At 42.0% G+C, this 27,492-nt stretch overlaps 1 protein-coding gene across 5 annotated transcripts; it reads right to left on the reverse strand.

Moving 5' to 3' along the window:
* Nucleotides 1-1,595: 1,595 nt before the first annotated feature.
* Nucleotides 1,596-26,355, reverse strand: NTMT2 (N-terminal Xaa-Pro-Lys N-methyltransferase 2). 5 transcript variants are annotated; one of them, XR_014932952.1, is made up of 6 exons: nucleotides 26,174-26,354; nucleotides 22,420-22,802; nucleotides 15,814-15,989; nucleotides 9,773-10,022; nucleotides 4,792-6,328; nucleotides 1,596-4,065 (listed from the first exon to the last, which is right to left on the reverse strand). XR_014932952.1 is itself a non-coding variant. In XM_015869814.3 (5 exons), exons 2-5 carry the CDS (start codon nucleotides 22,673-22,675, stop codon nucleotides 6,054-6,056), a joined length of 957 nt encoding a protein of 318 aa, XP_015725300.2. In that variant the 5' UTR covers nucleotides 22,676-22,802; nucleotides 26,174-26,354; the 3' UTR covers nucleotides 1,596-6,053. The 5 variants fall into 5 exon arrangements, 3 of the variants coding, with proteins under 3 accessions (XP_015725300.2, XP_085368124.1, XP_015725301.2); XR_001556808.3 differs by having other exon boundaries at nucleotides 1,596-1,820; nucleotides 3,938-6,328; XM_015869814.3 differs by having other exon boundaries at nucleotides 1,596-6,328.
* Between the last annotated feature and the right edge of the window lie 1,137 nt (nucleotides 26,356-27,492).

Consider the following 27,492-nt stretch of genomic DNA (forward strand, 5'->3'; position numbering starts at 1 on the left):
AATCAAGGCAGCCCCAAAATGGTTCCTCTGGGAACATAAATGTTTTACTGAATCACTTAGTTTCTCTTGATGACTGCTGCTTCAGACTCTCTGCTGCTGGATCCCAGTGGGGATTTTGTTGATGGGGGTTTATTGACTTCTTGTTACCTTGAAGTTTCTGCAGTGGCAAGAATCACAGGTAACTCCTGGAGTCTGTTTATTTTATGGGTTGTGTTTTTAAGAGTTTGCAACGGTACCCTAATTTCAGGAGAAGCCACTTGTTTATTTAGCAATGCACACATGCACTGATTCATAAATAAAACCCCAGCGTACTACCTAGAATCTTCACTTTGGTCCTCAGTAGAAACTTTTAGCCCCAAGGCCATTAGGTCATCTTAGGTGATCCTACGTACCACATCACAAATCCTCATGATTGAGAGGTGTAAGATTTGGGCACCGTACTTCAGAGACACTAGGGTAGCCCCACATGGAAGTAAGACATGCCAGGTGTCCCTCAGGAGATCCTGCCACAGGGTGCTGGGATGGAGCCAAGTTCAGCAAATGACATCCAATGCAGATCTGGAAATATTCTTGGCAAACCCTGCTGGACTATTTATTTGTGTGCTGGAGGATCCAGATTACACAACAGTCACCATCCTTCTGCAGCTGATGATCCATTAAAAGCTGACAAGCCACATATATTTCAAGGACCACAGGTCACCCTAGTAAATACAAGCTGTCTATTCAACATATATGCAACACATCTGTAAGACTGTTAACTGTGTGCACACACAAATACGTATCTTCCTACCTCCACTTAAGCACTTAAGGGCTTCCAAATCTGGTCTCCCAGATAATTCTGTAAGCTTATTCTTGCATGAAGCTTAGGTTCTTAGAAGCCAGATCTTCAGAGACCTATAAGAATCCACTGACCAGCAAGTGTCCATTAAGTGCACTTATAAGATTCCTTCAAATATCTCCAAAAACCTTAATCTTAGGAGCTTGAAAATACCAGGCTGGTTCAAAAAGCCTGAAAATTCAACGTTTCTCCAAAGGACACATGGAAGAGAGATGCTCCACTGATTTTCTGGTTTTATTTTTGCTGCAGGTGTACACCAGGTTGTACTAATGCTTCAGCACGATCAGAAGCTGTACATGTTCGTGAGCACAATGTTCAGCCTAAGTCCTCTCTGCAGGACATACCAGGTTGGCCCAGTAAGCAGGCTAACCACAGACACGCTGTTTCAATCTGCTCTGAGCACAAACAGAGTAAGTTCATGTCTGCCTGCAAAACACTCCGTAGTTCCTGTAGTGGCCTAATTCGTGGAGGTGTTAATCACTCACAGCTCCCACTTACAGAGAACTGTAATGCAGCCCAGCTCACTCTTCTGTGCCTCAGTTTCCTCATCCAAGTCACAATGACAACATATGCTTCAAGGTCCAGGGATGTACATTGTCAACCAAATATTGTTATTTATGGTGATGATGAGAATGTGAGCTTTGTACAAAGGTCTGGGAATGCCTACTTGACATCAACTGAAAAAGATGGGTATTAACGCCCATATTTGAAATACAGTGTGTTGTTATTGCTCCCAGATAAACAGAATTACCTCCTCTTAAAATCAAAGGTAATTCATTTTATTTCAGTGAGATGCGGCAATGTCCACAGAGAACAAATCACTTTTGACAAGTGGAGGAGGAATGCCTTGGCAAGTTAGAAGAAACATCAAAGGAAGAGAAGAAGAATGGGATGCAAGACAACTGAATTTAGTTACACGTAACAGTCAAGTTCCTCTGGACAGGCCTACTGTCTGATATGCCATCCTAAACACTCTGGAGACCTGGATAAAGGGAATGGAAAACAAACAAGAAAATGGTATAAAGGTGCTCAGATCACTTTGAGGTGTAACTGATCCATCTTTTATCAGTTGCCACTATGTCAACTGATTACGGTAGTATGATAACATTCCTCACTTTAATGTTGTGCCCCAGTACCACAACTGACTTTTAATGGGTGTTTCAATACCCACGCCCACACTCTTGGCTGGTTTCAACAGACACAGCTCCGCAGGTCACACTGCACTTCTGCTTATCATTGATAAAGAAGTTACTAACTCAGTTATAAGGATGTGCTTTCATTCCTACAGCAACTGAAGAGAGAGGATACTCTCTTACTTCAAGCCAGTTCACTCTGAGGTGGTCTGAATTGCTCTGGAGATGCCAATTTTCCTGCCTGTCAAAGAGCCTAAGGTGGCTTTTCCCTAGGCCAGGCACAGCGAAGATGCCTGAAATGATGCAATACACCTGAAGAAAAACAGCTCATGCAAATACTTCTTGACAGCACAGTGCTTGAAATTACTTTCCTCTGGAAATTGCTGAATTGTTTCACTAAATTCGGGGCCAGGAAATGTATGGAATTTATTATTTTGTAGGAAACTAATGCTTCACTTCAACTATTACAACACTATATCATGTAATATTTAAAATATCATCTCACATAGCCTTTAAGTTTAGATTAAATTATATAAATATCCAAACAAGGAAGTCAAACTAAGAATTTTGATATGATCATTTCTGAAACAAAATATTTTAGAATATCCATTCAGCAACATGTTTCAAAACGATGGCTCTCCCTTCCAATTAGAAGACATCTGTAATGTCTGAGTTGCTTTCTGAACACAAATAGCTTGAGCTGTGATGGTTGCAGGAGCTTCACAGTTGGGATTGCTATTCAGACTGCTGTTACAATTGGTTCTGTATTGTGTTTTGGTTCCAGTAGCACATAGGGGCTACTGTCAGGGCTAAGGGATCTCTTTGGCAAGGAATCTCTTGTTCCTTATGTTACATTCCTCATTCATACATTAAATGACACCAGCTTTCAGTCGTGTAGAAAATAAGCATCAGGCCTGATATGGGACAACCAGACATTATGAAGAGCTTTGGCAGTGGCACGGCAGAGGTGAGCTCTAGCTAAGAGAATGCTTAAGTACTGTTTGCCTGGGAGTAATATCTGATTGAAGGACTATTTTGTTAATTTGTTAATTACCTGTCAGTGGTAAATGATGGTTCGAGCTTGTTCTGTGAAACTTGCTTCAGCTAGGGTACTGATATTGGATTAAATTCCACTGGCAAACTGATAAGCTAAAGATTTAAATGCATGTTTGAAATAATCTGGAAGTTGAGGCAGAGCAACTGAGTTCTTATTCAGTCTTTGAACAACAAAGAGCAACTGATGCATGCATGGTTTCTAAGCAAGATCCTCTGTTTGAAATTTGTGATTCATTATTATTATTATTACATTCTACAGTAAAGTCCAGAGAGGCCAGAACTTTTAAACCAAGAATGGCCCTTACCCAAATTCATGAACTTTTGTAAGAGTGTAACACTGCCTATGGTGGTTAACTGTGAATTTTTAAATTAAAATATACTTGGAAAAGGAGGAAAACAAAATATTATTCTGTCATAAGCAATCCCATGCATCTGTGCCCCTGGGGGGCTTGTGTTTCTTTACTCTTGAGGTTCATTATGTCACCAGAAAAGCTTTAATATTTTACTGTGGAAGCAACATAGCCATGAAACATTAATTTTCAGGAATGTGGTAACCATGAAATATGCGTTTTTCTACTAAATTAAGAATTGACTTGGCTCCATTCCCCATTAACTATTAACATAGTTAAAATAACTAATTTTCATTACATGTTTACACATGTATAGTCTAGAAATTAAAATAAGAAAGACATACAAAATTCAGAAAGAACTTTTACTTTGAAAAATCTATTTCACTGATAGTGATAGCAGACATTTATATTCTACCTTTCGTTCTAACCCCTTTTCATGAGGTAGTCCTCATGAAAGTCCACCTTGGGACAGCACCTCTCCAGCGCGTAAGTGAAGAGCTGATGTATTCTATAAAGTAATAGCTGGCAGCTACAACTTAGAGTCGTATAAAATTATTTACCTCCCTATTTCCACAGTGCTGTTCTCTTGCCATTGAAGTGACCAAGATCATTCAGATAAGCCTGGCACAGACATGAGGATTTCCAGTAGTCCCCAGACTATAACATGCGCCATGACAGAAGTTTCTGGCTGGAAGAAAAAAATGATTTAGAACCAATTAATTCGTAATGCATACCTAGGACTTTTAAATATTTGTTATTGCTAATGAGTGTAGCTAACTATAGGACTGATACGTCTGTCCTGCAAAACAAATGAATGGTTTTCCTTCGAATTTCTGCACATATTCACTCAATCATAGCACCAGCTTTTAATTGGTGCTAAAATGGAATGAAAGAATTCTAGTGGTTGAATGGGAATTAAAAGCCCTTATCCCAAGGGACAATTCCGGAACAAAAATTGTCACCTAGTGTTTTATCACTGCATGTTACATTTACAATCATTACCAGCTGATTCAAACAGAAGAATTAACCAAGATATTCTAGACGCATTTGTGTCATGGGAACCATAGGTTCCTATGTTACATGACATGACAGAATATTCACCAAATCACCAGAGCTGTTTTCATTAATGCTACAATTAGTAACGGCACATTAAAAAAAACAAAAAACAACAATTACTGGGTAAGATTTGATGGCAGGAAGCCCTATGCCATAAATTGGAAACTCTCAACGTGTGCTATCATATTGCCAGAGAAGATGAGCTACACAATTAAATCAAAACTGGAGATTTGTTATTGAAGGATGGCTAAAAGAACTAAAACACAACTGAGAAGTTCCCCAGTCTTGTTATCGTTGGGCTTCTATGCGAGTTAATCTAACACAGATGACAATATTTGACAAAGACAATTGTGCATACAGCCATGTGGAGGATGCTTCATAGAACCCTTTCCATCTGAACATGGACATCTGTCATAATGCAACTCTCCAAAAAGCCCATTGAGTTGTTCCAGGATGGCAGGTGAATAAAACAAGACAATAATCCTGAAAGAGTCAGAGCAGTCCATTTTGAACAAGCCATATTTACATTTCATCTCATTTACAATTTTTGCTGCATTATAATAACAAATATTTAAAAAGCAAATTATTTTAATGCAAAGGAAACGTTTGATTCCATCCATATTTCTCATTAGGACTACGACTGTTCTTCGTTTACAGAGAATTTCAAAACTGCCTCCTCTTGCACTTGTCCTTCGCAAAAGGAACTCTGTCCTCTCAAAGTGCTTTCTGTGCCTGTATGAAAGGGACAAGAATCTCAATGTGCAATTTCTGTGAGCTCTAAGGAGCCGGTATGCGTGTTAGTATTGTCAAATGCAGGCTTATACAGCTGCTGTTTGAATATAAATCATAGATGCTTTTGGGTTACTAACACCCTCTGCAATTTAGTACAGTTGTTAATTAATACAATACTGTATTAGTTCTTCTTGCAGTCTTACGATTAACACCCCATGAAATCCCATTAGCTCTGCATATGGTGCCAGATTTGCTCTGAATGTGGGAAAGAAAGAAATTTACAGTGGTATGAATAATAAAGAGATGCTTTCAAGTGGTTTCCACTGTGAACATTTTGAAGAAACATTTTCCAGAAAGTGGATTGTGGGGTAATCTTTTCACAGATTTTCAATGCAAACATGCTTATATGTCTTATAATCTTTTCCCTGGAGCAAGAATATCCTTATGCGCCACTACTGTTATACAGCAGAAACATAAGCAAGGCATGTTAGGTTTTCCAGAAGTTATTTGAGTATTCAGCTTCAGTGATCTGACAGATTCTTATGAACTTCCAGGAAAATACAGATGCCACAGTGAAAATCAGCCTTATTTGTTAACCCCTCAAAAAACTCTACTTAGTTGAGTTTTGTCTTAATATTGGCTCTTTAATGAAAGAGAAATCTGACAAGGAGCAGTCAGAAAGTCTTTTACAAATGGTGACGCAGGCAGGATTTAGAAGCAGACTTTTGCCGGGAGAGGCTGGCTCAATTCTCTCTTGATCCTTCATAAGTCGCTGCCTTACAATTACAGTGGTAGCAGTACATAGCTAGTAGTATTCTAGCAGGTGCTTTTCTTCCCCTTTGTCCTTCCCAGCTCTGTCATTCATCTGTAGTCCATCCTCCACTGCCATCAGGAATGGGCAGGACGTTTTTGCATGGCCAACATCCAGACAGGGACACACTGCTCAGGGAACCCTTCCTGCCTCTCCTCTTGCAGGATGACGAGTCCACTCATTTCAATGAGGCTGCGGAGGATGTTCAGGTCTCGGATCACACTACTGTCCAGGCAATCCAGGATACAGCCCTCCCTGGCTACATTGTCCTTGAGAATGATAACACCGTTATCTTTCAAGCCTTTCTGGCACCGGATGAGAAATTTCAGGAGATCTTTATCTGTCAGATATCCTACAGGTGAAAAGATGGAAGACAGATCACTATTAACCACTCACACAGACTTCCTCTGAACATATCATAACAGTGCCTTGATTTGATTCACCATTTCATTGCTGGAATAGTTACAGATCTGCCAGACTTCAGAATGAAAACCTGGGCAAATCAATAAGATCAACGGTTACAAACTCAAATTGATATTTATGATCCATATTAGCAGCAGCAACAGATGTAGACAGAAGTCAATGGGGATAGCAGAGAAAATAGTGGGTGCTGAAGGGTTCTTTAATCTGGTGGTTAAAGTCATAATAAGAATCACTGGCAGGAAGCTGGAACCAAAGAAATTCAAACTGGAAATAAGAGACAACTGTTTTAACAGTGTAAGTAGCTACCAATTGGAAACTAGCAACACAAGCGGTGGATTTACCACCTCTTGAAGCCCTCAAATCCAGTGTAGCTGACTTTCTCAAGTTAACATTTAAATGAACACAAACCATTCAGTACAAGGGTAAAACAATGGCAAGTGATATAAAATAGGCCAAATTTGATAACCTACAGTAACTTCTGGCTTTGTATGCTACAAATTTCTATATGCATCCATCAAAGCAGCCGTGGATTACAACCAAACTGCCAAATAAACCCTCTATATTACTCCATACTGTTCTGATTTCTGCATATAACATTTAAATACAGTATTTTTTAACATGTTATTGAGATTTTGTACCCTTCCTTCTCAAAGACCAATAATTCCTGTTAACATCAGAAGAGGGGGCTCAGAGAAGAGCAAAGTGAGAACTCTCACATATGAAAGCTATTTAAAATGAATTAACAAGGGCAGGTGGTCAAAAACTGAATGAAAAACTCCAAAAAGTTGCTTCTAATTTCTAGTCAAAATATTTAGTTTTCTTCATGGTAGTCCTAAACTTTTATAAATGCAAGCTGTCATTTCAAAACCACATTTTGATATAGCTTGTCAGTTGGTTTTGTTTTATTTTAACTACTTCCCTCTCACTAACGAGAAAGACTCAGAACCAAAAAGCTGAATACCTTCCAAATTTGCAGTTTCAGTTTGAAATTTAAACTTTCATTTTTACTCCTTTAAAAAGAAAGAACCTGAGCTGATTTCATTACGTATATGTAAGACAAATCAGGATTGCATGGGTTAGATTCTTTGAAGCATTTTGCTGCTCTTAGCCTAATTTTTAGCCCAGTTTCCTCCTCCAAAAATGAGATGATCTTCCTTGTGTTGCTAACTGCTCCATTCCACCAAAAAGCATTGAGCTTGTTGGCATTTTTATCCAAATTCAAGGTGGTGGTAGAAACTTGGTTAATACTTAAGACCACTATTTAAGTCATGCAATTGATGGCTGAAAGGTGGAAGGAGATCCAGATCTGCTAGCCTAAAGGCATGTGCTGCTTTTGTCATTGATAACACACAAGTAATAAGCACAGCTTCAGTCACATCTTCATTCATTCTGCCTCACGTTGCGATGGGTTTGTTCATGCAATGAGGCAGGAGCAATGGTTGGCTGTTCGAAAAGAACATAAGTACAAAGGAAAATGATACTGTTCTGAAGCAACTTGCTTGTATAGCTATAGAGGAACAGCCTATGCTAAAACCAATCTCATTACTTTTTAAGACTATGTATAAAGTGACAGCTCTTAAGATCTCCTGTATTAATCTTTCTGCCCTGGCCCAGCAAGAAAGGATTTTTCCAGGGTTTTAACATGGAGCTGTTTAGGCCTCCTCTTCTGCTTTAGAATAATGAGTCCTGCCCACTGGAACTGCACAAAGGACATTTTGCAGCGGTAGAGGTTTTTAAAAAAAACAGCGTGGAAAAATATCTATTAAAAATGGTATTTCTGACTGATTGAGACAGGAGAATGAAAAGTTGACTTTCCAGAACACTTTCAATTCACTTCTCTTGTAGCTGTACGAATATTCTGTTCACTTACAGCCTTACAACGCTTTTCATGCATGGATCACTGCACACTTTACGGAAGTAATTAATTCTCATACCATTGCTTTAGGTAGAAGGGGGGAAAAATGGAGCAAGGAACAGAACCCACACTGTCTAATTGCTTGTCAGCTGCTCTTACTGCTACAGTGCACTCACTGGGGTGAATGGAGGAGAGGAAGCAGATATTTGTTATTTGTGGAGGAGTTGCTTTGTGAACCTGTTTGATAAGCATTAGTGCATGTAACAGACACAGCCATCTGCAGATAGGTTTTGGTGATTTCACCATGTTTTTTTCAAAGCTTGTTTCCTAAATCATTCCCGGGTATCAATAAATGATCATCGGATTCAGAAATGCACCTGGGAACATCAGTATGAAGGAGGGACACCCACTGGCAGAGCGAAGAAAGGACTAAAGGGATATCCCTGAAGGGGCACTTAGCCTAACGTGTTCTATGTGTGACGGGTATATGACATGCCAGTAACTCCCACAAGATCTTTGCTGGGAACGTCCAACAGGATGCCAAGCTGCAATGCATAAGTGGTGAATCCTGGGTGGAAAGTGACTTTTGGCAGAGGACCAAAGGAAGCTATCCTTAAATGCGGGTACTGTCAATCTTGTAAGCAAAAAACTCTACCACACATTCTGCATCCAAATACTGGGGCTGCCCTATCTGCAAAGGGGCACAGATGTCTCAAAAGGGTTCTTTCTCCTTGTGAGACTGTGTGGATGTCTAGAACACCTGATGACTCATGGGCAAAGGGGTGTCCAAAACTGGCCAATATTCAAGAGGCCAAGAATGAGGGTCATACAATTCTCTCATATGCTTTTTTTTTCAGGTAGCCAAGCTTGATCCTCACATATTGGTACTGCCACGGTGTTACAGTCTTTTCTCCCACCACATGCCAGATGCAGAGGTGTTGACAGATCACTGTACACAGATGGTCAACCAACTCTATCTGTCTGCATTATTGGTAACTATGAGGGAGGATGGATTCCTGCTCAATATATAAGGCCCACATATACGACCTACTGCCCAGTTGCACTATAGTATGCAAACTGCTCCTGGTACATGTACTTTTTTCCAGAACATGGCCTAAAAAAAAGTAAGCTGATCTGTAGCCACTGGGCATGTGGCTGGGAGAACTCTCATAAGACCACTGCAGGTTTTTCTTTTCCCCCTAGTTTTACAGGGAAAGATGACAAGTTTGAGAAGATATGGGCTGTGGGGACTGACTGACTCCATAGTAAAGCTACAGTACTGCAGGAGTTTTTTGTTTTGTTTCCTACTTGCTTGTCCTGGCTGCTATGGGATCAGGCAGTGGAACTGAATGAAGGCAGCACTTTGTGCTTCCAGCACTTGTCAGTCTTGGCCTGGCATCATCAAAACTTTTTTTACATCAAATCTCTTTTTACATCTGCACCATTCTTTTAATAGTAATTTCAGCACAGGCTGCGTAGTTCTGTGGCACTGGGCTGGATGAACAGCGCTGAACTAACCTGAAACCCACTGAATCCAGATGACATCATATCTTTGTGGGGCTGGAGTGAATTCCTGGAGGCTTTTGCAATAATACATTTCTACTCTGTCCTCCTCGCCCTGCAGGTAGTTCGGGACCTCAGCCAGGAAATTTTCCATCATATCCACCAGTTCCACACTCTTGAAAATTGGTAACAGGACATGCTTGCTGATCCGACCTATCCCAGAGCCACAGTCCAGGGCGCGGTTGGTGCCAGCTTTCCCCACCCCCTGTGAAACACAAGAAAATCATTTGAAATCTTAAAAATACTACCTGAAAGATCACAGCAACTGTGTTACCAGCTACGGCCTTCTGTCCACCTAGCCTAGCATCTTGTCTCTTTGCTTGTTCAGAGCAGTTACAAGATTGGTGAGAACTTTGGACGCTGTCAGTACACCTCTGGATAGCTATTAAGCAGCTATGCTGCATTCCCAGATAATACCTAGATGCATTTTTTCCTCCATAATTACTTTCCCCAGCTGGGAGTGGAATCCAGTGACCTGTAGAACATCACACCAAGTGTCCAAGCCAGTAAGAGGAGTGAAGATAAACCTCCTCTCGTGCTCCAGCTGGCACACTTTTTCCCACCCCTATGACTTGACATTGTCTGCATCAAGTTCTCCTCCTCAACACCCTGCACCCCAGATCTCCAATAGACACCATGCACTTGGAGCTGCAAAACACAGTCTAAAAAGATGATGGGATTTCTCCATTGCAGTCCTGTATTTATTGCTGCTTTTGCTTGATGCACAAATTCCCAGCTTTCTCAAAACCGCTGCTGGTCTTCATAATGTCCTTACAACTCCATTAGCCATGTACCCTTATCTCACAGCCAACTGCATGGCTAGGTCAGTCTTATTAAATTCTGAGCCCAGACCAAACAAAAGAATAAGCACATACTAAACACTACAGAGCACAGAACATCTAAGGTATCCATGGACATATCTGCAGAGACAGTGTCCTTGTGATCTGAGTGCAGATTTCAAAACAAGTTGTGTTTGAACAAAGATCTTGGAGATTTAGCTAACTTATGACAACACAAAAGTTTGGACTGGAGCATATTCAGAATTTCTTCTTTAAACATAGAAACAAGCAAGATGACTGAGTAGACTTTGCCCAACTTCTCTTTTTCTTTTTATTCCTAAATATCATCTCTGGATAGAGATCAGACAAGAAAAAATTGTGGCACAAAGGATATGCCTGTGAGAAAATAATGAGTTACTGTAAAGGGATCTTCATAATGAAAGCTGTATTTCACTCCTAAAGCTTCCATTCTAGCTATAAAAAGGCTCTTAAGAGCGTGCTGCTGTTGTGTAAAACAGAAATTATAAGTCTGTACAGGCGGTGGCTGTGGAATTGGAGCTCCCCTGGCCAAAGTTATCTGTTAAACAAATATATTAAAAGCAAATGTAAACAGCTTTTCCCTGTCCCTGGAAGTGAGAGCTGAAGCAAAACCTATGGGCCAAAGTCCCTGCCGCAACTCCACTGCTTTTAAATGAAATAAGGCCAGGAAGAGCCTAGCTCTTTCTGCTTACTGGGAGACCCCCCCAACCCCACCCCCCATGTAATGATTAAGCATAAATCACATAACTCACTGCTTTTTTGGCCTTGCTTCAGTGGGTAATTCAGGAAATTATTAAGGTCAAAGGACAGTACTGTCAATGACATGACTATGAATAGCTCAGCTGAACATCTACAGTTACACGGAGTAACAGTAGAAAGAGCACAAGGACCCGAAAGGCTCTCACCAGCCTCTGGAGCTGCTGGTCCCAATTTGTATACCCAGGAAGATTAATCTCCTGATATGTGCAAGAATCCACAAGCCTCCAACCTTATTGGACTCTGGAGACGACCTGTTTGTAGTTAGCCAGAAAATGTGAGCTATTCTTCATTCACAGGCTGCACTAGGAGCATGTGGCTTTTACTGAGGACCAGACTAAGCTGTAACAGAGTCCATGAAAAGAGAAGGAACTTTGTCTCAGACCTTTACGAGGTCAATTTCCATACTGTTTGATAGTAGATACACATAGGCCGAAGCTGACGTGATTAAGTAAAACACTTCAAGAGAGCTGCTGGTGAGAAAGCAGGAATTGTTTAGCAAAAAAGCTAGAGAAATTAGCCTAAAAGCCACATGACTTCTCTGGCTTTGATACCAGTGTTTCAGAGAACCTATAGTCACAGTACCTTACCAAAAACTGTGAGTTCATCTCCCATGAGATGTGTCACAGCAAGGACCTGTGATGACACATCTCCATTTGTCATCAAGGAGGAAAGGAAACAACTATGGGAGCTGAGGCTCAATCCCACACTTACTGACAGGGAGCGAGAGTACCAGGCAGTCAGACAAGAAGCCCTGCAAAGCACCACAGCTCTGTCTGCAATGAAAATGTTGACATAATTCCATGTTCAGCTAATATATTTTCAGTTTGGGAGTGCTCAGAGCTTTGACAGGGTATTAACATTTTCTTTGGAAGGCAATCATTTTCCCAAAAGCCTAATTGAGTTGAAAACTAGACTTCTTATTTAAAGAAATAGTGTAAGTGAAAATTTTAAGCCAGAGCAGCCTTCAAAATTTAAGATTGACTGCTTCTCTGCTTACATGCTTCCTGTTGCTCTGAATCACTGTCATTGAGGACATGTACACACCCATGTGCTCTGCTGTGGAACTGAATAGGGCACTCACGAAAGTTCATTAGGTATAAAAGATCTGTGGCATGTTTTTGATGCTGCTACTTCAGGTCTTGGAAAGGCAGGAAGGCAGTTTAGATATGAAGGGAAAGGAAAGAAATTACAGTTCAATATATAGTTTAAAAAAAACAGTAATTTTCTTTCTTTATACAAATATCAGGTTTTGAACAAAATCTCTTCCATCTCCCTGATCAAACAGAAGAAAAATCACTTTCCAGAAGTTCTTCATTCAGCAGGTTTCCATTTAGAAGGCTGAACCAAAGACAGGGCAGAAAGGAAGATAGGTTTTGGGGGGGTAGAAAGGAACAATACAATCCCCATCTGTACTATTTCACCCACCTATAGATCATGAATGTTCTTCAATTAATGGTTCTTTGTTGTTGTTGTTGTTTTTTTTAAAAGATTACCTCTGGATTAGGCACTTGAAAACACAGTGTCTATATGGACATCAAAGCTTGAACTGGCCTGAATACATTGCAATGGTACAGCTCTGCTGATAACCCTTCAAGTATGACTGCACTGAAGACAACCTATAGCTTGTCTATATAGCACTGTTGGCTCATGTTCTAACTCAAATGTTGCTCTTGGTTCGAGTTCTGCCCACACACACGTAAAACCTCTTAACTTGAGCACAGTGGCACTTTTAACTCAGTTTGACTCACCTGGGCAGGAGACAGGCTAAAATATAAGTGAAGTCCTTAGTTTTCTACTGCCTTTCTGTAATTCCTTCCATGTACCCAGGCAAGATAAACTCTCCCATGGTAAGGAAATCTATAGCTCAGTTTACAGTGGTGCTAAAAAACATGTTAAGAAATGCCATACAAGAAGGTACGCAACATCAGTCATAGAAGGGAAATGTCACTGTGTGGCATTTCCACACCAGCCAAACTAACTGAAGGGTAATTTGAGTGGAACTGGGCAACTGTTTTTTAAGGAGCACAACTTTTGCCAGAGAAAAAAAAAAGGTTTTGGAAGGAAAAAAACCCTGTGATATCAATACCTCAAATCTAGAGAGCAGTTTTAGCCAAGAAACATGGGAAAGAATGTTGAAAATGTTAAGATATTTCTTTTTGACTGCGTTCAAGGAAAGAAAATAACTTGTCAACTTCTCATTTCTAAACAGCATTTTTTAGTTTGGAACTGACATTATCTTAAGAAAACAGGAAAAATCAGAGGGCGAAAAATCAACAACCTAAATTCAATATGTTCGGTTGATCTGAGACTAATTTTCTGATTTCGTTGAACTGTGTTTATAAGCATAGCTTACATTTGGGTCAGCAAATTGTTTTCTTCTACTTTGATCGCCTTATTGGTAAAAAAAATCTTCAGATATGTAAATTTGGGAAGATGTGTCTCAGATTATGTGTACAACAAGGTCACTACTACAGAAAGCCTGGAAATATCTTTATCTGATCAAGTCGGATTCAAATTGCAGTAGCAAGGAAGGAAAATAAACCATAAGTAACACAACTAATTGACTGGATCTTGAGAGAGGACAGGCTCTAATAAACTAAATCAGAATTAGCAAAACACGCAGATTCCTTTCTCTCTTATTTTTTTTCTTGTTTGATCTTGGCCATTCAGAATATCCTTTCTATCCCTGGCTAATAGTAGAAGCAGAAGCTCTGCTCTGGAGTATTTTGTATCTGTCATCGCACCTGATGCATTGGGTATGATTTCTCTTTGGCATGTGAAACTCTGCTACAGACTGCACTTCTTTCCTTTTTGGGTCTTGGAGATGAGAAAGCTTAACCGTGTGATATAAACTCGCTGTTCAGGAAACTGAATCTGTGTGATGTCTAGGAAGTGTGAAATCTTTCCCTGAGGACAGGCTTGTCCACCACGTGAATTCCAAATATCCTTAAAATAAGACATGTAAGATGTAAGGGATAAGCCTGGGGCTGGCTCTGAGTTTACAAGTTACGTTTAGTTTTTACTGAAAGTACCACTTTACTATCCTTCATCTTCTGAATTTCCTTTCTGTTTTCTTATTTTGTAAACAACTGAATACAGTGAGGCTTTGAGATGTAGTGAAACTGCTTTACAAAAATCCCACAGACTCAGCGAGGCCTTAAAATGCTGTGAAGCCATTAATACAAAAGCCTGTTAATAGAAATAAAGTAGCTGTTCACTTAGGTAACTGTGTGTTAGAGTCTGGCACATACAGTGAATTTTGCCATCAGTTGCTCTTTGCTGCTAGCCAGGATTTCTATCTGTTGTTAAACCACACTTATTTTTCATCCAAATCCATTTAAACTGTGCCCATATTTTTTTTTTTTTTTACACACAACATCCCATTAACTTATTGAGATTTTTTCCACAATAGGTCATTAAGGCTAAAAAAAAAAAGTCATCTAGTTAAGCAAAATTTGTACATTTGAGTAGAAAATGAAAGCTGTATGGTAGCATTATGTAGAACTTGTAATTTTGTGAGTAGGAAAACTTATGAAATACAGTTCCCTGTAACTTTGTGGGTTCCTTAGCATCTAATATAGTTGTTGAGCTAATTTAGCAGGCTTCTCATCCCACAAGAAGAGAAAGAGGCAGTTGGAAAACTATTGGGCCAAACTTTAAAACAAATTAGATTCCTAACAACACATTTAGGCATCAATGGGTTTTATAGAAACCCAAATGCCAAAAGTGAAACTGCTATTCTAATCACTGCTAAAATCCCACTTTGCATCTCTTTGCACCCCAAGTCAAAGCAAACCTTTGAAGATCCTTACAGACCTTTAGATCTGCCTTCAAAGGTAAACGATAATACTGCAGCGATCAGGAAATCATGTTTTTCCACACGGGTACTTATTCTGCATGCTGCTAACAATGAGAGGGGAAGGAGGATTGGATTTTCTTGCAGCATTCTCAGAGAAAGACATCTATAAATAGACAAAACAGAACCTTGGCATCTTGTCTCAGCCATTTTCCCAAACAGAATGCAGGAATTTGCACAGAAGTATCTCCCTCTGAAAACTAGCAAGGATTTTATCATGGAAAGCCTCAGTCCCACAGTGCTAATTAATCTCCCACCCCAGCTAAGACTGTGCTGTCCTTGCACAATTCTCTTTGCAGCTTGAGAGTGTAAGAAAAGGATGCAAAACAGGTAAACAACACCACACAGCCAAGCAAAACGTGCACTCATGATGATGCGTGAGCTGGTAGAACACATGTAAATAGTATGTTCCTGGGCCCTATCACAGTCAATTGCATCATGAGCTTCATGCATATGAAATATGACATGCAGTGCCATTTAAAATACACGTGACTGGGCACGCTGCATGTCATTTATGACACATCACCGCTATCTCTTGCCAAAAATGGGATTAAATGACTCACCCCAACAAACTTCCTGAGAAACTCCCTGGAGGATTCAATGTCTATATTGGAGAGCTCAATGTAGTCTCCCATCATGCCCTCTTCTGTGGCTGGTACCTCCTGGTAGAAGTGTTTGGCCCTGGCGTAGAACTGCATCTCCCCATTGATAACTTGGCTTGTTAAGGCGTAAAGTTTCACTGCAAGCAGATAAATCATTATTTTCCTGTTAATGACACATGTCTGGGTTATTGTTCTGGAGGTATGGTGATGAAAATCAGTGAACCTAAGATGAGGTTCCAAATTAACAAACCTCTGCTTCCAAAGCTGAGGTGGAAGGAAAGGTGTTAGATTTAATCCTGCAAGGCTCTGAAGGGGCACAGCACCCCGGAGTATATTCTGTGCCTGCCACACTCAGAACTCATTTGTCATTACCCAGTATTCTTTCACATCAGTGCAAAATCATTCCAGGTTTGAAGATGAACATTAATACCAAAGAGAGCAGTGGGATTAGTTTACCCCCAGAAGAGCTGTGGGCAGTGTTTATTGCTGTTCGCAGTCACCACTTCCGCTGTCACAAACCTAACAGCTCCTTACAGCCTGCAGATTGCCATATATGCTTCCTAGCCATCAACAGCTGCACAGAGAGAGCAACAAGAGGAGTCTGAATGAATGAGGCACTTGCTTTGGTTTATTTTTAGTGACACTGTAAAGTCTGCGGCACTGTAAGTAAGTTGAACCAAGGAGCAGATGGCAATCTCAGGCCTAAGTGGCTGTACAGTGGGGAGACAATTTAGAAACAGCCCTAAATATTCTTCTGTCACGGGTCAAGATAATCAGAGGGTGTCATATCTGAAAGCTCCTGTGTGCCAGGGGGTTGGGTCTTTCCTTTCATCGCTCTGCTGCTTTGCTGGTAATACATAGCAATCATAAGTCTGAGACCATTCAATTCAATCCAAACATGTTTTGTATGGTTAAAGATGATCTCTCCCCAGTCTCTGAAGAACTGAGATCTATGAACTGCATGTAAGTTTTTCCATATTTGAAATGCATTGGCATATCAAAAGTAGTTATGTGTTGTATCTCAAAGTTCAGATTCAGAGAGACAAGAAATGGTTTGTTTGGAAACAAGCTCCCCTGCTGTCTCATGCACATACAAGCATACAGGTGCTTCCCCACACGTGCAGTTATTCCCAGCCAGGCCTTCCAGCAAAAACACAACTACAAGCCCACGTGTGAAAGCTGAGCAGTAAGGAGTCACAATGGGAATAAGTCTGCAAGCACCATTCTGCATTGAGAGACCAGCTCCACTGCAGATGTTCAGCATGCTTAAGGAACTGAAAATGAGCAAGCAGCAAACAGCTTTCTGGTTAATAAAGGGAGATGTCGCTGTGGGCTGTGCAGACAGAGAGCTGCACCCAGATGCTATTAAGCATCTACCTTCTGTGCACTGCACCTTTCAGCTTCCAGACTTGCCCAGAAGCACTGCTGGCAAAGGGTCTGACAAAGCCATGCCTTGCTCACACTGCCTGCAGAAAAGGAATGATGCCCTCCGTGCACAGGATGAGAGTTAGGCCAGAGACCTGAACACAAGCCTGGAATGTATTTATGGAAGGCAAGCAAGCTCAGCAGGGAATGATAAGTGTATGCCTGCCCATCCCCAGCAGGAGAATGACATTTTGGCGGCAAATGAGGGGGGACAAAGGAAGTAGGATGAGGAATAATTACCACCAAGGACCACTCAGAACAGAATAGTGCTATTGGGTTACACATCAGCAGCATGCCCAGCATATCCTTCATCCAACAAAAGCAGCATTACCAGCCCCTCTTGTCATCACCTGCTTAAGTCAACTGCCGAACGGATACTATTAAAGCTTTAATCCATTACACATTTATGTTATGCCTGAGAAATTTATACCACAAGAAGCACTGAGCCCAGCAAGGGTCAAAACCTGGGAGTTTTACACACTCCACTGATTATATTCACATACTCAGAAGAAACCATTTAGCTGAAGAAATTAATATGAAGGGGGCAGCAGCCAATCCACTGTGCAACTTGGCCAGGGAGGCTCCCAGAGCATGAGAAATAAAGACTCCATTGGCAGTGGAGATTCTTCCAGTAAACGATCTCCATCCTCCCCTGGGAGTGGCACCAGCTTATTTTCTCCAGGTCTCTTTTTTCTCCGTTTCAGATGCCAGCCTGTCTGGTGAAAAGAACTGAACCTCTGGATGCTTGCTTTACAAGCTCTGCTTTATGAGAGCCCAGTGATCATTACTAGGGCTTGTTTAATGGAACTACCAGGGGACAGAGATTTATCCTGTTCCACTTGATTGAAAGGAGAGGCACTTACAGGCTGTCTGCACACTAGGTCAGGGTGCTGCAGGCAGCTGGCAGCACAAACAACAAATATTCAGGGTCTTTCTACTCCATACATGAGCTGAACCCAAGACAACACATGGAGCCGATATGCTGCTGATCAGGATATCAGATCTGTGGCGTGTGCTCTCAGATTTCTCACTCAGAACCTGGATCAGACTCACAGGATGCCTGCAGGGATTTGCATGCACACACCAGCTGACTTCGGCTCCTCCCTGGCCAGCTGGGGCCCCACAGCCCTGCCTGACATGCTGGCATTTGAAACCAGCTCCACTCTGAACACTAGAGCATTTTCTGTACCCATCAAAACGTGCAAAGATCTTTTTATGCAAGTGCCTCACCTGAGGGCATGCAAGGACACAGGACCTGTACCCAAAGCCCGTCACAGTGACAGTCTCACGCACACTGTATGTGATCTATAGACTTCCACTTCTTGCTTCCTCAAGTATTTCTCCTCCCTCTCCTGAATTTGCAACTGTGCCAACTCTCCCAACCCACAACCCAATTTTCCAGACACAACCAATCAAGCTCACCTCTGATCTGCCTCGCAGCTGTGCCTGGCATGCAGGCTCCAGCAGCGGGACCAGAGGGAGCAGGAGCTTTGCCAGCTTGCAGGAATCTACCTCAAAAAGCAAAGTGTGAGGAGACGCACGTCCTTGGTGGCAGTTAGTGTTGCAGCTCTGCTCCAGTGTGCCTGCCCCTCATCACAGGACCTGCCTAGCCAGAGGCATCTTCCCAATCCACAGTCCATGTGGGACTATGTCCTGCATCAGGAAATGAAATACTTGTGAGATCTGTTACTGATACACAGCCCGATTCCAACATACTTTGCAAAGTAGGGCATAGACAGGACAGGATGATGGAGGTGTAAGTCTCTCACAGGGAGCAGCTTCCACAGGCAAGACTTTCAGTGTTAAGATAGGTTAGAAATGTGTCTCAAGCAAAGCAAGCAGAACCTTCTATCGTGGTGCTCTTTGTCTCTCAGCTGAACTTGCTGGCAAGACCCCCAAGCAGCAAAGGCTAAAGTGAGCCCACTGGCAAAGCACGCTGAGCACAGACACTGCCTGCCTAAAGGTCACCCCCAGTCAGGAGGTGTTAGAAATCTTCAGTCGCAGCAAACAGTCTGAATGCCAAACAGAGCTGAATGCCTTCCCCTAGACTAGATACACAACATCCACCTCGGCCCTTCTACCCCCCAGAGTCCCAAATCTTATCTTTTTTTTTTTTAAATGGACCAGCTCAAAATTGTGTTTTGCTGCATCTGGTCTAAATCTCTGATGCAATGGGATCCCTTAATGCATTGGATCAGGCACAGCCCCAACCTGCAGCAGGCTATTTTACAGCTCTTGGTTGCACAGCTTGCTCAGCTAAATCTCCCTGGCAGAAACAAATGTTGCGAATAATTTTTTTGAACTTTTTATTTGTGAACATTATTTTGTGGCTCCGACTGCTTTCTGCAAGATACTGAACTAATTCCATTTTGGCTAAGCATCCCTTTTAAATGCAACATCTGCTTTGCGCATCAGTTGAAAAATTGTTATCTGGGTGCAGAGCAAGATCCACCTCTCTTCTATGGACTAAGAACTGTTTTATAGAGGCTGAACATCAGCACACCCCCAAAGCAGGCTTTACTTACAGACATGTGCCTCACATATTGAAATATTTGGCTCTTGGACTAATCATCTGAGTCTTCCACTGCAGATCTCACCCTCTTGGCACCACGTCCCTCAGCCCTTGGAACCACATGCATAATTTCCAGTATCTGAGTAGTTCTGTTAAAGTCCACTTAGCTTAGAAGCTTTCATACGCATTTGAGTACACTGTTGAATTTAGGCCTAAATAAAATGCTTTTTATTTATAAACATCACACCAGTCTGCTAATTTTACATGATTCTCTTAACAGGCTGTGATACCAGATATGCTGTGCTCATAGGTAAACTTGGCTAAATTTTCCACCACTGAACCTAGGAAAGGAGGGTGAGGGGTCTTGCACTGAAGTCAATTTTGTACCTTGCTGATCCTGGACTTCAGCAAGTTTCAATGTGAGGCCCGATTTTGGTGTTAATCACACTTAGGGTTAAGCACCCTGTAAAGTGCTCCGCTAGGTCACAGCCTTAGTGTTGTTTTAGCAGTTTAACACTGTTAACTCTGTGTAAGAGGTCTCTGGATCTCATCTTGAAAATACAGTTAATTTCTGCTCAGTTCCACTCTGAGCTGAACTTCAAAATGGCATTTTGCAGGTATGTTCAGGCTTGCCATATTCAGCTCTACATCACAGAGAGCACAGGAACACAGGACAGTCCAGACCAGAAGGCACCTAGGGAGGTTGCTGGTTCAAACCTCTGCTTGCAGCAGGGACAAGATTGAGGTTCCCCTGGACTTTATTCAGGTCAGTTCTGAGAGCCTGCAGCAATGCAGAACTGCACAGCCTCCCTGGGCAACCTTTTCCAGCGCCCTGACAATCCACAAACAGAAAGCTTTTCCTTACAGTCACTCTGAACTTCTGCAGTTTGAATTTATGTCCATCATCTCTTGTCATCTGAGCACAGTTGAAGAGCTTGGCTCTTCAAATCATTGATAAAGATGTTAAACAGGAGAGCTGCCTGTGAACACCAGTGATCTCAAGACCAAGTACAATGCATTAACCCTGACTTTCTAAGCCCAATGACCAAACTGTCATTACCTGTCTGGTTATGCACCCATCCACACCACACTGAGAGGATTCTCAGATGTGCCTTCACAGCATACAAGCTACCTCTCAGTGTCTGTCCTCATGCACCCTTTTACTCTGTGGCAGTACGCATAAACTCCATGTTCACATGGAGGCCAGACTCACGGTACCTTTTCCTTGGGGTCTTACTGATTTGGATACACTGGCAACAAAATGGAAAACTTGAGAGAAGTTGTAATAATGACTCAGAGCATTAAACATTTGGCAAAGGGACACTTGAGTCTAACAGGTAAACATTTTAGAGAGCTTGTTGGCTGAGAATGGAAATTCAAATAAAATTCAGACCAGAAATAAAATATGGGTTTAAGAGAGTGAAGCAATTAGACCTGGAAACAGCTTAATTACATACTGATGAGTTCTCAGTCATTTGCAGCCTTTAAGCCAAGTTATTTTTGTCTTCATAAATATATACTGTGACTCACTCATAAATTACAGGCACGATCCAGAAACTTTTATGTGAAATTTTAAGCTAGATATTCGTAACAGTACCTTCTAGCCATAAAGTATTCTACCAGTACTTACACTAACAGTTACACTGTAGGAAATCCTGCTCGGTTCCTAATATGTTGTGTTTATTTTCAAAATAAATGAAAGAATAACATTGTCATAGACTTCTTGAGATTACATTGACCTATAATTAACTTCCCTTCCTTTCCATTTTCCCTTTCTTTCCATCGTTCCTAGCTACCTACCACTAGGGACAGGAGTATTTACCTTGCATGTTTCATTTTAGATAGCTGCAGATATCACCGTATGTGAAAAGCCACATCAGAATACTAAGAAAACATGGAAATACTTTCTCTCTCTGCAGACTCATGAATTCTAGCATCCTGAGCAGGGTACTCACCGGGGTCTGTACAATCTCACAGCATCAGGTAAGATAACCCACCTACCCATGTGGATATTCCAGTCAGGAAGGAGCCCTGCACATGAAATATTTTGGCATCCTGTATCTTTCACACATATTTGACTGTAAAGAAATATTTTGGAAGCACTTTGCTCCCAGATAACAAACACTGGTCTGGACAGCGTGCTGCAGAGATCTGGATCACAGAGACTTTTGATTAAGAAAAAATAATAACAGTCATTACTTTTCAAGCCTTTATCCACAGCAGTGCATAATACAAAGCTGAGGACGAATATCAAGCAACAGAAAGTAAGGCCTGACAGCTCTGCTGCTTTCAGTTTGTTCCTTCCAAGTTCCAAGTAGGTCAATTCATGTTTTATTTAAAGGTGAAAGTATCCTCACCCCAAAATCAAACTTTCTTAAGCTCTTGAGGTCTTTCTCATTCCTCCCCCACCCCAATCTATGGAGTATTTAAGTAAAAAAGTAAAACAGGATACTGAATTAGAGTTAGCTGAGAGAGTAACAAATGGTTTAAGCTAGACTGTAATCTCTCAAGCAGGGCTTCTCAAAACTACTACTTATTGTCACAAGTGCTGCACCCAGCTATCTAATACGACACGTCCTTCCAGATCATGGTAACGCACACACAAACACTTCTGCCCACCAGTTACTCACCCAGGGGAAGCGTTTCCAGCAGATAAAGGTAACACTGAAAGAAGTCATTCTGGATTGCCTTATGTAAGTCAAACGACATGCTGTGGCGACAGAGTTCTTCATCTGTCTTGTGCCAGCGGGACTTAAAAGCCAGATGTGCTGCTTTATATGCCATGATGTTTCTTGCAAGGGTAGGCAGTGTTGTGGTTGGTGTCGTCTGAAGGGCCTGTCCTTCTGAAGAGGCAGAGTCATTTAAACTGTGGCAGTGTGCTGTCATTCTATATTGGGGTGTGTGTGCAGCAGTGCAGGGGGCGGAGGCGGGCGAGAGGGCAGTGAGAAACGCTGGCTCTTGGCACTTCCCTCAGAGTAATCCCTGGAGTGTCGCCCTCTGAAGCAAGCAGGTGCTGGAAAGTGATAAAAACCACGACCAGGAAATTGCTTAGCCAGGGTAAAAGTATATCGACTTCAAAAAAGAGCGCCTTTAGTTCAATTACACTTTTCTTAATCTGTGCAGCCTTCACTTCAAAGAAATTCAGATATTATCCAGGGTCTCCCACCTCTCTTTAATCTCACAAGGCAATTTTGTTTCTCTGTCTCTCCCTCAGTATTCTTCAGTCCAAGGGAAACCAAGAGGAAGGCCAGAAGATCAAAATGAGGCATATGTCTCTGTACAAGTTTGGTGCCCTAATAAGCTGGAATGACTGCATGCAACAAGGAAACAGTAGGCTTGTAACAATCAGAAAGATCAACGCACGGGAATGGTAATACAGGAGGTGTGATAACAAAGGGACTGGGGCAAAGGGAAAGTGCTCACCCACCTCTGAAGATTGAGGCTCACAGGAAAACCTCCACAATGGAGGGATCTCCAACCAGAGATCCTTCTCCAATGGCATTCAGCCCTTAAATGAAGTTTCAGAATGGTGCAGCCAGGCCTCACCCCTTGCAGTCACCCAGCTGCATTGACTTCACCTGTGCTCCCAGGGCTGACCAGGTCCTCTCCCCAAGTGAATCAGTGGTTCTACATTTATACAAGGTTCAACATCATTCTTTGCCATTGTAGACAGCAGGGCAAACCACTTTCTAGCACTACAGGCTGTGCAAGTTCATGCAATCTGATTAAATGGTACAGAGCAACTCTCATCCACAGAGGCTGGCTTCAAGAACCTGCTGTCTGGGAGCAGAGGGATGGTACAGCCAGGGAAGGGTAAGAGATTTTTGTTTTAGCTATCAAAACACACAGAACAACAAAAAGAGATAAACTGGCCATTTATTAACTTAGACAAACGTATAAAGTAAAAAGAGGGATGGTTCAGGCTATTACAACAGCAAAACTGTAAGATGAAAGGGAGTAGAGGCAAAGGCTGAAATGCTTTTAGGATAGAGAACGGAACACAGCACAAGGGAGCTGTATCCTCTAAGTGCATTACATCCCAGAGGAGGATCAGCCCCTCAACAAGGAGGGCTGCTCTGCTTCAAAAGCTGTTTGCCACTTGGTGGTTCAGACACTTGGTGTGGTGCAGCTTCAAGCCTGCGGAGCTGCAAAGGTACTTGCCAAGGGGATGAGGATTTTGTGCTGATGGCACTGACCTCCAGGCATTGTGCTTGTGAGGGTCTCCTCTTTCAAGCTTTTTCTTCCAGTTTCTGCAGTGTAAGCACACTACAACACAGCAAGGCATGGTGAGAAAGCTGGATGTTTGCAACACAAAAATCTTCCTACCATATGTCCTAAGCAGTGCTGCAATTACCAACAAATGTCTGATCAAGCTTCTGAGCAAGGAGCTTCTGCCAAGAAAAATCTCTAGTATTTGGCTGCACCAGTGTATTTTTTAAAGAGACTCTGCCTTTATGAGATGATGCTAAGCAGCATTTAGCAAAGCATCTAAACTGGGTACTACTGCCTGTTTTATTTCTTTAGTTAACATTCCCAGTGCACATTCTCACCTAGATGCATTGGCACATTGCTCTGCCATTTATCCAGTCTATTTGATCATGCAAACATGTTGGCGAACAGATCAGTGAATAGATATAATGAAATCGAATTCAGAAAAATGCACTTTTCTTTCAAGTGGCATCAATTCCCCATTCCAGCCTTCAGCTGACACAAGGGAATTTGTCATATGCTACAACACGAGGCTGGAACACTTATGTGATGGCAGTGGCAAAAGAGTCACAAAACACAGCAACCTTTGCAATAACGCAGCTCTCCTCCTTGTATCCTGTCAGGTGAGTGCTGGATCTGGTTGTCTAAAAGCCAAATGCAATCAAAGTACTGGAAGATGCATTTCTATGGTCTGATTCCTCCCTGCTCTTAAATTTCCTCTGTTGCGGTCTCTGCTGTGCCATTTCAGCTTGCTATATCAGCTCACCTTCTCTGTCTGGTCAGCACCGTGAACAAGCTCAGTGCAGAGATTAGAGTTACCAGAAACATTAAAAAGAAAAAACAACAAAACAAAAGGCAGAAACAAGCAGCTGAGGATGGAGTAGGGAGAGTGGGATCATGGCAGAGATCCACTCTGGTGCCAGTAGTGCAGCAGAGCACAGACCTCCCCTGAACTGTGTTCTATACCCATCCTTGGAAATTCTGTTTTCCCTGACTTCTATTAGTGAATTGTACGACTCTCTTCCCACCCATTTTGTAATAAACGGCTCCTGACAAAATCCTGGTATCTCTCTTGGTTCTCTCACAAATCTGGCCCTTTCTTTTAGCTTGTCTATTTTCAGCCACATTCAGTTAATGCAACAGTATTGGATGTGTCAAGACAACACATGAAAGCTCTGGAAAGAGCTCACATGTTGTCACTGATGAAAGACAGCCCGACAAACGCCCAGCCCACCTGCTCCACATTTGACATCATGCTTCACATTTGGCATGGCTGCCATTTTGGCAATACCCATTGTGTAGCAAAGTGACCTCTCTGCTTAGAGACTGCAGAGACTCCAAGCATGTAACCTAAGCCTTGGCGTGTCCTAGGGGAAATCAAGTGCTAGGACAGCACAGTTGAGCACGCTGAGATTTCAGGCTTAGGGCTCCCCATAGATTTGACAGTCATGAGGTCCATATGCATCTGCTAAGAGGAGGTAAGGTACAAAAGCAGAGAAGGGCATTGCTTCTCCTGCCTTCTGTGCACAAACAGGGCTTAACTCTCCCTTTGGGTCCACACATTTGAATTCCTTTCTAAAGAATGCTCCAGCAACTGTGTCTCCACTGCAGATCTCTGGATTTACACTCGCCAAGAATCTAGCCAATACATACACAAGGGAAACTGGGCATATTTCAGGACAACTCCCTTTTTAACACTGTGCCACAGATCTTCTCCATCTAGGAGCTGCAAACATGTAATGCATTATTATATAGCCTACATCTCTGCTAGCAAGAAGAGTGGAGGTTTAATATAGGCACAGTGGCACCCATAGTGCTTCTAGTGTCACTGTTGGAATATGAGACATCCCTTTCCATTTTGGTTTCCTTTATGACCTTTATGACTTCTTTCTGAAGCTTTCTGAGGCAGAAAGTCCACCTTTCTGTCAATAGCAGAGACAACTAAGAGTCCAAAGCTTTGGGTAAACTGAAGCCCTACGCTAAAATAACATTAGAGGCTGCCGTAATGCATAACTGTCATTGTCTTGAACAGCTTCTGGTCTAAAATAAGAATGTGTTGGTATTTAAGAGAGTAAACAAATAATTCTCCATCTGTCATCTTCCTCCTCCCTGTAAGATCAAGCAGTCCAAGGACATCAAGTTCTTCACAGTTGAAAATGAAGAAACAGTTCTTACCTTCTCTTACCAGCAAATGGTCTCTGCCTGAGGGTAGCCGGTTTAAAACCAGTTATCAGACGCTTTATGATTCAATGCAGATCTGTTTGTTGGAGCATCAGGGAGAAGCTGGACTTCTATATTAGTAGGTAGCAGTCTCTGCAGATCTGAACTGTATTTGCTTCCTTCTGAAACACATCAGCTGCACAGAAGAACATGTGCACCAGCACTACTTATCACACAGGTCACAAAGGGTCAATTTGGCCTTTAAATTACTGTGTTCTGCTTAGAGAACACCTGGTGTGCAATGCGATTTCCACACAGACGAGCCATCGGGATTGTTGTAGGATGTCTCTTTGTCTTAAAAAGGCCTTTATATTAATTCTTCTCCCTCATGCGCACAGCTGGCATATGATGTCAGGGATAAATGTGGTTAAAGCAAGTAATTTTTGTTTTATCTCTGACAACAAGTTTTTAAAAGTTCCTGAAAACCACAGGATCATGTTGACAGAGGAGGCACAGGCAGAGAGCACACGTGCAGTTCTGAGGGCAGTGAAGAACAGCTGCACGTTGGACTGCAGGTGGTAACCTTTACAAATGACTTGGCTGCAGCCTGAAAAGCTGTTCTGACTGCAGCTCCAGTGGCTGATTCAGAGCAATGGGGTATGTCAGCATGAGGGCACAGAGCTGACAAACAGGACTCTAACAATGGATGAGCTGACTGTCTGACTTTACAGGTGACTGTGGACTTCAGCGGACCAGTCAATCTCAGAAAATCATTCTATAGCAAAAGGACCCAAGGAAATGAAGAGCAAAACAGGTCCTTGGGCAAAGACCCAATTCCTAGGGTAGGACTTGTGTTCTCTCAAGAAAAATCCTCTGTTTGAATCACATTTCCAAAGCAAAGTTCACTGACTATAGGTCAGGATGACTCATGCCCTTCAGGGCATATTCTGCACAATTCCCGTGCCCTTTCATGGGTACATTGACAGCAGCAATCTGTTATCATTTATACAATTGGAATTTAGCAATCTGGACTTCCATCTAAAGCAACAAAACATAGCATGTGAGCCCTATGGGTAAATACATTATAACGCATGTAAATGAAACTGGCCAGAGATTTATCCCTATGGAGGGAATACAGTTCTTCCCCTCAAATCCTTTCAGCTCTGGAGCCAACACTAAATTATGTTTTTAAGAGAGAAGTTGCTGTTAGGTGGGCATGAAGCCTGTCTCATCCTGTCTCAACATGGCAACAGCCACAGTGGGGCCCTGATCTGAAGATCAGATAGAACAGTATGCTAACATAAATAGTAATATCTGGGGGGGACTTCTGCATG

Source organism: Coturnix japonica, chromosome 11, assembly GCF_054131305.1.
Source record: "Coturnix japonica strain WE chromosome 11, WE-NBRP24, whole genome shotgun sequence".
Taxonomy (NCBI): Eukaryota; Metazoa; Chordata; class Aves; order Galliformes; family Phasianidae; genus Coturnix; species Coturnix japonica.